General features: G+C 37.3%; 1 protein-coding gene across 12 annotated transcripts in view; it reads left to right on the top strand.

Moving 5' to 3' along the window:
* SOX5 (SRY-box transcription factor 5) overlaps positions 1–13550 on the top strand; it is a 297460-nt gene that overhangs the window by 190960 nt on the left and 92950 nt on the right. For 7 of the 12 annotated variants that reach the window (XM_074871425.1, XM_074871429.1, XM_074871430.1 and 4 more), the window contains exon 7: positions 4712–4835. In XM_074871425.1, coding sequence (XP_074727526.1) covers positions 4712–4835 — 124 coding nt within the window. The remainder of the gene's footprint in view (positions 1–4711; positions 4836–13550) is intronic. The other 5 variants (XM_074871433.1, XM_074871432.1, XM_074871431.1 and 2 more) reach the window with 1 other exon arrangement.

Genomic DNA, 13550 nt, shown 5'->3' with positions numbered 1-13550 from the left:
TTTAGCAGCCGTTCTTATTCACACTGAGTAATTTGTTACTCCGTCACCAGTCTCACCGAAATGGATAGAATTGCTTCTGAGGAACTAGAGGTGGGTGGAAGAGCAGTATTCGCCCCTCAGTGGAAAGTGTTATATATGGATGCCAGGAAATGTATTGAGATATTTACCTTGGAAAGAGGAAAACTTATATAAAAGTTTATGCTAATAAACATGTAATGAGCAACTGCAGAAATGATTATATAAAGATTAAATGGTGGAAGTGTATAAAGATTAAGTAAATAAAACTAATAGCAGCTGCTATGTTAGGGGCTTAGAGTTGTTGAAAGTATGAGTTTATGTTACTCAAGGAATATTATAAGTCTGGTAGATTAAGCAAGAGTCATGTGAGGGGGGAAATTGTGAACTTTTAATTAAAGACTCTGTCAGGATGCATGGGCATACAGGACCAAAATAAGGTCATGCACACTGTCCTGATTCTGGCATTTCCTAAGTCTTGAATGCTTAACTTTGCAACATTAATGTTTCCTTGAACTATTTTGTCTTTGTAGCTATTTATATAGTGACCCAAAGTGCATGTGACATTTTACAGAAAATAGAATAGAATTGTAGTTGTCAAGTGTTTGCAATCTAAATTTATATAAGTCACAGCAGGAGCTAGTAACAAACAGTAGGGTAACTTAAAAACACACTGCTTAGTGCTTAGGTAGCTGTGGTAACCACAGTATGTTCCTAAAAGTAGGTAGGAGACCAGAATTGAGGCGGAAATACTACAGTTATAATGAAGCTGGGAATGCTGGGAATCTAGCTCTGGCTACACTGAATGCACGTTTTTGTGTGGTTGGATTTGTTATGGTCATGCACAGATCTGTGAAGATGCTGTCCCAAGGCTTCAACTTGACTCGGTTCCAAATTTACTAACAAATTTCTTTTGATAACGATAAGTCATTTAAGGGCAGATTTTTCAAACGCACTGGAACAAATAAAAATACAGTGAGGCACTTCCCAAAATTGAAAATTTCTACAGGCAGCTCCGGGTGCCTCAGTTACCCGCTTGAACAGTAGATATACTATTAGTTGCCTGTCACGTGCTCATATTGGTTTTTTTCATTGATAAGTTCTTAAGGGGTAGTCTCCTTTTTGGATTTTCAGTGACAGGTACGAAGGGTCCCTGATTTTGGTTTGGGCTCTAGGTTAAACTTGGTTGCAATTTCATCTGCTCCTAAAATACTTTGCTGTTTCTGAAGATGACTTACTGTCCTCATTATGAATTAGAGAACCTTTACTTTCTTGGACTTTTTAAACTCTTGCATATCTGTTTCCTAAAGGGGAGTTATTTCTCATAAACTAAATGTCAAGTGGTATGGTTTATGTCTTTCATTGCAACATGGGCTTCTCTCTTGCCCCAAATTACTTGTCAGAAATACGTGAATGAAAGTATGAATTCCTTGACTAGTGAGTTGATTGTATAGCATATTATGGCTCTCATGACATTCAGTTCATTTCTTTGTTATTTTATGTATGTTCTGTGCCTTTTCTGTGCAAGCCATGCCTCTACAGTTTTTCATGAAGTACAAGAGTACTTCTGGCTAATCTGATATGTGGTGATGGCATTCAAATTAAAAGAAAGATCAGGGAACTCTGTGATCAGTTGACATCGTGGCAATAGCATGAGTAGTGAAAAAAGCCCTTGAAAGATTGTATCTGTATCATCCAGACTAACATCATAAAGTAGATAAGAAGTTACAAGGTGAAATTGTAGCCCATTAAATCCACTGGGAATTTTGTAAGGATTTAAACTACAGTCTTCACCTTTAGGAAATTACAACTAAGAAGACATAATCACGTAGAGAGACTGGTAAGTGGAGAATCTTGACAGCTATATGCATTTTTACATTGTTAAAGATGTATTTCTTTTTATGGACATTTATATGTCCATTAGCAGAACAAATTGAAGGGCCTGAAGAATAGCTCTGATTTGCTGTCCATTATGTTCAAATTAGAAATGCAGTATCAATAAGTTTCTGTCAAGAAAACGTTGGAAAGTATGTAAACTATATAACAAAAAACATTTGTGAGGGATGTAACTGATGTAGTAATAGCTTAAAAAAAAAAGGGGGGGGGGGGAGGAAAATATCTTCCATGTAAAACTCAGAAGGAGGACCTGTATTTTGTGCCACTTGAAACAGTTGTATCCTAGCAATTCTAGGTAATAATAATAAACATAACAAAAGTTAAAATGTAGTTAAATGAGCCATAAAAATGAAGAGTCCATTATTTGTATTGTATTGTGTCAGGTAATTGGATTAAAATAAACTAATGTTTGCACTTATTTGTATTTGGGAGAAAATGAAGTGTAGCTGTTTGAGTGGTGCTACGTATATTCCACCCTGGAATAAAAATCACATTGTTTTGACTGCGTTATTTCTGTATCCATGCAAACCATCCTCATCACTCTATAGTTCTTACCTCCTTAACGCAACTGGGGTTGTGTCATTTGAAATTAGTGGGTATAAGGCCCCTTGGAGAGATAAAGAGGAGCAGCAATTTGAAAAAATGAAATGCAGCAGTCAAAGTTAAGAAGAAAGGGCATTTTCCTGGTAAATGTTTTCCTAAATGGGAAATTTTCAGTGTGGTGTTTTGCTCGTGTATTTGGCAGTCACTTGGAATCAAGTGCAGACTTGTGCTACATTGTGGGCTTGGCAATGACAATTTGTGTGTGTGTGGTGCTTTAGTTATATTAGCCCTGGAGGCAGAGTTAACACTTGCAGTGGGACAAGAGTATTTGCAGTCATCAGAGAACTTTGCAGTCAGCTTCAATAACATCACTCTATTTTTTTCACTTTTTTTTAACATTTTTTTTGGCAGCAAAGCTCTTAGTAGAACCATCTGTCTTTCTATTAGTGTTTTTGAGTCCTGTTTTGAAGCTTCTTTACTTGGCAAAGTCACTTTCATCCTTGGAAACCATTTAAAAAAAAAGTTCTGTGGCTTTTTGCCGAAGAAGAGTACTATGCAAAAATTCCACACGGCTGTTCATTTTTGTTCTAAAAGAATACAGTTACTTTGTCTTTGTCTTTAAAAAAAAAAAAAAAACAAAAAAACAAAAAACCAAAACCAACCAAAACAAAACCCCAAACAAAACAAACAAAAAATAAACATATGCAGAAAAGGCAGACATTGGGCAGTTCTAGGGTGACTGAGTGGGGATAGAGAAGAAATCACTTTTTATATGTTTTTTTTCTCCAGCAATCCAGTTAAAAGTATATATGTCTTCTAGTTACCAGGATGAGAACAGAAAGGAGAATAGTGAAGTAACAAAAAATGGATTGAGTTAGTTCAGTGAGTGGAGCTACAACTACTCTAGCTTCAGTCCCAACCTTAATCTCCCAGTGCAAGAATTTCTGTCAACAGTGCTCCTGAACTCCATCGTTGCAAATTGTTTCAGACTATAAAAATGCAGTCAGCACACACACAGGTGTTTGGCAGGTCTTGGCATAAATGAAGAGGTTACCTTCCCAAATTTCATATCACTCTTATGCCTTGTAATAGTGTTGGGGGAACTGAGACATCTCCCGGATCTTCAGGAGATTAAATTAAAATAAAATTAAGTCAGGATGCTGTAGTCTGAACTGTGGCAACCAAGCAGCTGGCACAGGTTCTCTTTTGCCAGTTCTGCTATGCAGGCAATAATGGAGTAACACCTTCTTAGGCCTCTGGCCAAAAAAGGTTGTCCATCAACACCCTAATTCTCCTTGTTTCTTAAGACCACAAACTAAACTTTAGTCTTTGATAATGTATCTGCACCTCCGATGCCTTAGCATTACAGTGCCATTAAAAATCTAGATGACCTCTCTTAAAAAAGTCAGTTTCCCTTTACTGACTGATCTGATCAGTACATGAGGTTTTTTAATTAAACCCAGCCATTTAACATTTTAATCTAGCAAACTTTTTGTTTCTCATCTGCGTGAAATACAAAGATGATGTCCATTTCTAGCAATTAAAAACTCTGACAGAACTGGGTAAAAGCAAGAGTATTAAACGTTATGCCATGGCCAACTTCCAGTTTTGATGACTAATTTCTGCATGTCTTAAGTCCCCTGCAGTATCCACTTACAATATAATATTTTCCATTTCCTGACTTGCATGGTTGTGTACAGTTGCTCTACTAAGTTGAACAAATGCTTCAGACATAGCTGTGTTTTATTTGTGAATAAAGTGTCAGCCTTTTTTTCTTACAATCTCAGAGACTTTTATCTTTTCACATGTACAAATAAGTGCATGTATATGGGCAGAAAGATAGTACTGACTGTGCTGTACACTACTTATGCATGTATTTGTACTTCTGAGTTTGTGGATCTTTGTGTTTGGGCTTAGTCAGGGTGAAGGCTACTGTCTTGACACAGAGATGTTGTTACACAGTGCAATAAAAGAGAAGAAAAACCCACCCTGCAGTCAAAGAGAAGTGAGGGGGGGGAATAATTAATTGGGATATAGGTATTTGTTAGTCAAATCTTTTGATTTATTTTGGATTAATGTAATTCATATGAAGTGCTTTGGTAATTAAGATGAGGCTGAATAGTTGATGCTACTGGAACACCCCATTATGGAGGAGCATATTCAAACCTGACCTCTCAGGTCAGAAGTAAGAGAAAGCATGTAAGCAGACATTTTCCCCAGAAAAAATTCCACGTTTGATTTTCCCTCTCCTGTTCAGCAGGTCCAGGGTCAGCTGCCTCCATTAATGATTCCCGTATTCCCTCCAGACCAACGAACCCTAGCAGCAGCTGCACAGCAAGGATTCCTTCTTCCTCCTGGTTTCAGCTACAAAGCGGGATGCAGTAAGTCCTGTAGATCTTTTTAGCTGGAAGTGGATATAAGGCACAATTCCATGCCAATCTGTATAAAAGTATCGCCTCTCTAGCCTGATGGACAAAGCCATGAGCCTGCACAGATGAGTGTAAAATAGACGATTAGTCATTACTGTATGAGAAAAGATTGTCAGAGATGAAGTATTTGTTTCAACATAACAGCAAAACATTTCACACAAGTAGATTTGTGCACCTTCTTTCTGACAGATCTTTTTAACAAGTGAATATGCTCATGACCACACATACATACATACATCTGAAGAGAAGCTATTTGAAACTTCCCAATAAATTTCAACACTACTGTAAGAAAATATGTTTTTTTCCTGAAGCAGCCTGCTTACTATTTGTGAACTGAGGGGCCTATTCTAGTCTCTTTCTTCACAGAGAACTCACATTAATCTCAACGGGGGTTCTGCACAGAGATCAAAGATAGCATATGCCTTTCAGTTTGATGGACTAACACAAACTATGAGTATATTTATGAGAGCCTAACACTAAAAAATATAGCATCTACTTTTTTAATCTTTGAAAGATTTGTATTGTTCTCTACACTCCCCAGATATTTTTTGAAATTTTACTTAAGCCTTCTATAGGATTTTGTGTGCCTGTCAACAGGATGATAATAAACATAAGTTAAGGAATAATTGAGGAGCTCCATTTCCATGAACAGACTTAGCTAGAGCATGAATTTCATAGACTTGTTTTCATGTATTTGTGCTTGTATAACTCTTCTGACATCAGTTTCCTACTGAGTTATCTAGGACTTGCTTGTTCTACCATTCTCTCTCTAGCATGGGTGTTTAGCTTTATTATGTTCATGTCAGTGTATCCATCTGTATCATTGACTAACTTGTGAGTTCATCAGTTGTTTTGAATTACTGAGCACTTTCATAAAAACTGCATTTTCATAAAAAACTGCAGCAGTTTCATAAAATCAGAACATAAAAAGATTCCTTTAGTTAAACTGGCTTAGCCCACAATTTCAGATTTCTTTCAGTTTCTGTAGGATTATACATACAGTGCTTGAATGTGAACTTGAGTTTCTTTGGCCGCTAATCCCTTCTCCTAGTATTTTGCAGACTGGGACTGCTACTGAAAATTACTGTTCAAAACACTTCATGTCCCTCAGCGACTGCAGTGCCAAAGCATAGGCTCATTCAGTTCCTCCAGTGATTTCACACTCAGTCTCTCTCAAATGGGAGAAGTAGTGATTCACATTATAGAATGTTTAACTGAAAGCCACACTGAATATGAATGCTCTCATAACTGTAGGCCTGGAAAAGGTCAGGAAAGCACCCTGTTAGATATATCTGGCAGATTAAATTAGTTCCATGTTAATGAAGTCTGGTTTGGATAGAAAGAGTTCAGGTATTGTTTTTCCCTTCTTTTTACTGCATGTGCATTAACTGTAAGACAGTCCTATAGTTCCTCACATCCATGAAGTATGTATGACATTGCATGTTTGTGTAACCTTGAAAATGAAAAAGAGCAAAGTTGCTGCTGCTTCTGGCAGTAAGACTTGGAATTAGCAACATGCCAAGGTCTAGGGCTGAGCAGAAGCCAGTGGAAAAAGACAGCTTTGTGTTTGGTGATTCCCTGGCATGTTTGACTGAATTTGACTGAGAAGCTGAGGAAAAGTGATAAGTAGTCCAAAGGATTTTTTCTTTTCACTCACAGTTTAGTGTAAACAAAATAGCATATATGGATTTAGCTTCACCTAGAAAGCTTGTGGCAATGAAAAATGTAGCTGCCTTAAAACTATAACATGTTCACGTCAAGTTACGTTTTTGACAGACCATTAAAACATATTTCTCCCACTTTTCTGCTTGACCTTCTGTGTAGTAGTCCTCCTGGCAAAGATGTGGTAGATTGTAAACCAGAGAGCTTTGGATAAAATTTTTTAAAGCACCTGAGTGATTTAGGAGACTAAATCTTCATTTGAAGAGTGACAAAGCCACTAGGATTTAAGTCTCAGGGATATTTAACAAATGTTTGTACTGTAAACTTTAGTACAGTCACCTGTGCTAGCTTGATCTGAGCTAAAGTGGATGCCAATATAGCACTGCAACAGAAAACATACAGCAGATTCATTTGCTCAGCTTCTCAGTACATTAAATGTCTAACTTTCACTGAGTTTGCTTTTGGATGCAAGGTCTTCCTATGAACTTCTGAAGACCCCACTACCAGCATCTTTACTCGACTGCCATCATTATGTACCTTATGAAAATGGAACCTCACTTCTACATCTTGCCGTGTCTTTTGGAAAACCTGCCCTTTTTTCTGAACTGATAGATTTTCAGAATGATTTTGTATGGCTGACTGATAGGAATTCTCTAGGGATTATTCTGTTTATTTAGTAGCACTAACAATCTGTACATAGGAATGGTAAAAATCTCCATGGGACAATTCACTTCCAGGCACAGATAACAAAGAACTATGAAATTTTTCATATACTCTTTCTCAATGAAAGGGACATCTGAAAATTGGGGGGAGAAGGAAGAGGGAATTGTTTTGACAACCAATATTTTCATAACTAACTAATGATGCTGAGTACCTTGATTATGGATATCCTGTTGGAGACACTTTCAAAGGGGCATTTATAGTGTTATGTGCCCCGCCTCTTTAAAAAGTCAGATCTCCAAGAGGGTATCTCAGAATCAGCAGCATGTCATCTAAGGCACTGCACATCTCTAGTCAGTTGTGCTATCGGTCACACCTGATGCTTGGGTTACTTGCTGCCTTCTGTCTGCAGGCCAAGTAGCTGAAGAGATAACTGTCTCCGGTTGCTCATCACCGTGCCTCTTACTTCTGACACACTGGCCAAGCTTCTTGATTAAGCACTCCCTAACTTTCTTCTATCCAGGCTGGGATAGCAAGAACTTTCTGTTAAAATTGCTTAAACTGAGCTGGCTCATTTTAATGGAAACATGTTGGGAAGTGATTAAACAAGCAGCTTGGTCACAGTGGTAACCTTTGGCAGGGGGCTGTGATTGGAGATGGCGGCCTCTTCAGCCAGCACACAGCTGGAAGAGAATGTGTGATCAAGCCTCGAGGTCAGTGAAAGAGAAAAAATGATTAATACCTAGTTATACTGCTATTTTTCTTTCATTCAGCTTATGAATGAAACCAAAGTAACTTACTCAGTGCTTTCTGATTCTGTCCATCTTAGAGCAACAGAGGGTCAAACGTACATCTCCCAGCGGTTTCAGAGAGTGTATGTGGTAGGATTCCTCAGCCCGTGCTTCCCAACAGACTAATGACTTATCCAGAGAGAGACTGTGGAAAGGAAGAGTACTGTTTTCTCTACACATACTTGCTTTTCTGAGGATTTGACTGAAGAAAACATAGAAATAATCGTATCAGTTCATAGCAGAGGTCCATTTAGATTCCTCTCATGGCAGATACCTAAAGAAGAGAGAAGAACAAGGCAAGAGTATACCGATACTTTATCCCCATATACTTTGCCAGGTTCCAGTGATTGCGGACTCAGGGACCTTCCGACCCAGTGGTGGCATCACTGTGTGAGAGCTATTCTGTCTGTTACTGAAAACGAAAAGATTTCTCTGCTTGTGTTCTTACCTCATTGGAAACATTCTATATGGCTGAAATGCTCAGAAGAATACAATATCAATTTCTAATACGTGCTGAGCAAATTTTTCACTTATACTTCGCCAAATATTTTGCAAAATTGAGTAAATAGAGGGAGGAGAGGGGTAAATATTTTCTCCATAGTTACATGGCAGGTCATGGTCTTTGGCTTCAAATTCGATGTAGTAAATTTCCTTTTCTTTCTTTTTCTCCGTAGCAGTTCATACTTGGGAGTGGCTTGGTTTTTCATTTTGTTTTGTTTTTTAAACAGATGGTTTGCATTACATAAGGGACAATTTACACAAGTTGACACTTCCCCTTTTTTCTCTATGGCATATTGTGTGGTGGTAAAGTTGGCAGAGAAAAAGGGAGGAACTTCTATTAGGATTACATTTCTATTTGAGAATAAGATTCATGATCTATGCTTTCAGTTGATTTTTAACCTCCATACCTAGATATAATTGCGTGGTGTGTAAAATATTTAATATTATTATTCACAACCAAAGCATTTTTTTCGTATGAGAAAAATAAATTGGCAGTATTTGATGGACTATATTGTCCACAATAGCAAGAAAAGTGCTGATTACCTACTTATTTGCTACATGCCTGGTTTTCCATTCACTGTGTGCTGTTTGGAATTTAAGAATTTCATTTTTTATGCAAACCTCTTTATATGTATTTAATTATATACATAATACATAATATTTATATAGATGTATAATGCAAATCTCTTTATAGAGTTGATGTTTCAAAGTGGGGTGTTACCTGTGTTAATGACCTGTGGCATGAGCAGATGTTAGGAGTTAACGCCAGTATCTGAAGTATATGAATTGGTTTTAGCAGCAGGTGAGCACCTTCTGTTTCAGCTGATGTTGAAACCACACAGAGCCCGATTACTGCATTTCCCAAACTGTGGCAAAGCTTCTCCCACGTTTAGGGTATGCGGATTGGCTCAGGTCATTTAACCCTTTTCCTTTTATTCTCAGCCAGCATTCCTTAACCCTGTCATTTGTTACTACTGCTATTACTAGTTCAGCTCCACTTGTGATACTTGCTAGATAACATGCATGACTCCCAGCGTTTTAGCAATGGCGAGTGATATGTCAACTCTGTTGAGGTCTGAGGAGCTGTTGCTGTTGACTTCACTGAAGTCAGATTTCGCACCAGATGATACAGATCTGCTAGGGCCACTCTTAGAAATAATTAGAATTTATTTAGAGCTAATTAATATTTGTGAAGTGCTTTGACAGTATAAAAACAGTATAAGTGATAGAAGAAAAGAAGTTTTGTATTGTGCCCTTTAAAAACTGCATAGTTCGGCCTCAGAGCAGGCTGCTCTTTAGTCGTAGGTAGCGTGCGTATGTATAATGCACATATGTGTAGATTTGTATGTGGAATATTAAGGCATGATTGTCTCTCATGTATAAGAGATAATAAAGGGAATGAAATAAAGATTTGGGAAAGCAAAAGGGGCTGCTTCTGGGGACCTATTTGCAGAAAAGGCAGCAGGAGTTAGGCTGAGGACAGTGCTAGATTGGGTGTTCTTCAAGAAGTGCAAGTAGCAGAATCTGCCAGGACAGAATGCTTCCCCTGTGCTGCTTCTGTGGTTCTACATTTGCAATACTGTTAGCTTTCCACTAAAAGACACAGAATAGCCCAAACTTTGTAAAGAAGATGGGTCCTCCCTAATTAATGGTGCTAAGTAAGATTAATTTTGAAAACCGCACTCCATCACTTATTTAAGTTTTTGATGATCATGTTAAAAAGGAAGTGAAATGTTGACTAGCCGCTTATGGCAGTGTGGTATGTTATACTGGTCCTGAGCTTTTTCAATATGATTGAAGCTGTTGAATTCCAGATAGCTGCTTCTTTGGAGAACAAAGAATAGCGTACTTCGTTTTTTAAACAGAGATGTACATGAAATTGAATTACATGGAGATTTTTAGGATTTGTTTTCTTTTCTCAGGAAACAATAGTTACTAAGTGTATTTTTGGAAGTGGAATTTACCCCAAATATATTTTCCAGGTTATTTGCAAATTTTCAGGAAATCATCTAGGTAGCCTTTTATTTGCTGATATCTATGTTATTTTTATGGAAATACACCAAATTTTGGAAACAAGAATTGTTTTTGTTTGCTCATTCCTTCTCTCCCCTGTGGATAATTTGTTGTAACAAGTCATATTGTGTTCCCAGTCAGATGTCATCAACACGAGGTTTTCTGAAAGTTCTTTAATCGCTATTTCAACCATATCCAATTAGGGGGGAAAAAATCTGAGTATATAATAGGTACATTGTATGTGTCTTACATATCAGCTCATTGCTGCTGGAAGTATTCTAAATAAAATAATGCATACAAAGTTATTGATGAAATATCTAGTTACCTTCTAAAATCAGCAAAAATGTGTGAGACGAACAAGCCAAGCCTAATAAAATTAAAACATGCTGGATTTACTGTTCATCTATATTCTGAACAATAATTCCGATGTCCAATAAAAATGAAGCTCTCAGTTAATTGGTTCCTCATTGAGTACAATAAAATTAATGTTTAGGAGTTAAATACCATAAACTTCCTCAGGGAAATTTGCTGATGTATCTCTGCTTTTTAGTCAGTCACATGTTTCATTGTTTAACGAAGTATCATGTGGACTGTCTTATAATTTTTCTTTGCTCAGTGTCCATGTGTCTGGCTTCTAAAGAGACTGAGTGCTAATTTCTGATTTAACTGTGTCAGCTGTATCAGCTGACATACAGGTCATTGACAGTCACCAAATCAGAAGAAAAAAATATTGACATTGCTATGCTTTTATCAGAATGACAAAAATAGGAACCATGTGTTGTGAGGACCACATACTGTAGCTTCTTTATAAAGATGCTAGTCATCTTTCAGGGCTACTGTTTATGCCTCAGAAAAGAATGAGCATATGACTAAACCCTCATGTTCCCCCCAGGATAAGAAAAGAGTAATAGCATTGTGGATAGAAACAGCAAGAAGGAGGAATTTTTGGTAACAACTGCCTTTTAGCATACATGAGAATGTGTCACTTCTGTAATGCTGCAAATGCAATGGAAGGCATCAAGACTGCAAAAAATAACAACACAGCTAAAGACTATTTCTAACTGAAAGAATCCCATAGCCCCTGATCTTTGTGTGGCTTCTCACAATAATGCTAATAAAAACAAAACAGACAAGCAAAATAATGGTGTCCTGTGAAAATATGCTGATAGTTTCAGTTCAGTTTCTAGGCCATAAAAGATGTCTGGTGTTATATTATTCATAGTTGGGCAACCAAATAAAAGTCCTGATTTTTAAATTCATGAGTGCGTACAAACCTCTGTGAAAATATATTAGCTTTCCTTGGTACTTAGAGCTTTTGAATAACTGTCATTTATTCAACAGGTATATATAAAAAAAGGGCACCCTGGAAATCATAGGATTATTCTGGTTGGAAATTATTCTGGTTGGAAGGGATCTCAGAAGGTCTGTAGTCCAACCTCTTCTTCCAAGCAGGGTCATCTAGGAGATAAAACCAGATTACTCAGAGCTTTATTCAGTCAGGGCTTGAAAACCTCCAAGGACAGAGACTGCACAATGCTGTTTTGACAGCCTCTTTCAACATCTGGCTGTCCTCATGGGGAAAATCTGATCCTCTCTTGATTCACTTTATGTCCATTGGTTCTTGTCCTTCAACCAAACACTGACATGAGGAGCCTGGCCCTGTCAACAAGATCAGCTCCTCATAGGAATTGGAAGGCTGCTTTTAGGTCCCTCCAAAGCCATCCCTTCTGTAGACTGAATTATTTCTCTAAAATGCAAAATAGGCTAATCCCTTGTAGGCAGCACTCAGTCAATGCTGTCCTGAACTATTCTCAAAGAAAATCAGGGAACCAGATTGGATCTCTTTTTGGAAGCCCTTGGTGATACCTTCTTCATACTCTCTTTCTTACTTGTCTAATTTTCTAATGTCTAGATCCAGAAGTCAGGGAACATTGCTCATGTCTTTCACAGCCTCCCATTACCCTCACTACATGTCCACCATCACACAAAAAAAAGAAAGGAAGATGGTGATGAGCATGAGAATGAGTAAGTGGTGAGAAGAGATGCATTGGCTTACCTGTCAGCTAGCCATCAGCTGTGTTTATTCATTATAACTATACTTAAGCGATAAATTGAGTGTAAAATTTTTGTGGCTTTTTCTAGAGCTTGTCAAAAATGGGGGGAAGATAATGTAGAATTCCTTTTCATTCATCAGAATGTACTATAAGGAAGTGTTTATTCTGGTATTTTTCATGGAATTTAGTTTAGCATACTGGTTTTGGAAATTACAATTTAAGAATTTACTTGTGTTTCATACTCTTTATATTCTTTACAGTTTTCTTTTTTTTCTTCTCCTTCCATGACCTCCAACTTTTTTCACATGCTGTCCCTGAAAGACAGATAGGAGGAAAACAATAAGTTTAAAAAAATCATGGGAAATAAACCCCCTACTTCTCTTCTGGTATAATTTCTTTTTGAAGAAGAAAATATCAGGAAAAAAATCAGAGTGTTCTATTGTTTCATATAATCAGGTTCAACTTAAAAATCCTGTCAAAACATTATAATTTAACATTAGCATGTAACTTGATTTATGTAGCAAGTCAGACAATTGTGCCTGCTCTGAAGAGCTTGCAGCCTGTCAGGAGGCAAGACAAGACAAGACTCTAGTGGGGATTACACCATGAAGGAGAATAAATGAGTGACAGAAAAAGGAATACAAAAAGCATCTTACGAGTTTAAGTGAATGGTACAACACACATAATGTTAGCTCCCATGCTTTCCTTTCTCTTTTTAAAAAAAAGTCTTAATGTTTTTTAACTTACTAAACTCCTTTGATAAAATTTTGCAAAACATATAAATGGTTTAAAAACCACTGTTGTATTTCCACAAGTGTACAATCATTTAATGTCCATAAGCTTAGTAGCTAGTCAGTTGAAAATCGAGTTCCTGAACACAGGGTTGTTATTTTGCGTTTTGGGACACGATGTCCACTTGGCTCTGTACCACAACTTACTTTCGCAGAAAAGTGTTTTCAGTGGAGGATGATAGGGAGAGTTCATAG

The sequence above is a fragment of the Strix uralensis genome, chromosome 5, assembly GCF_047716275.1.
Source record: "Strix uralensis isolate ZFMK-TIS-50842 chromosome 5, bStrUra1, whole genome shotgun sequence".
Classification (NCBI taxonomy): domain Eukaryota; kingdom Metazoa; phylum Chordata; class Aves; order Strigiformes; family Strigidae; genus Strix; species Strix uralensis.
This window is presented reverse-complemented; position numbering and strand designations above follow the sequence as displayed.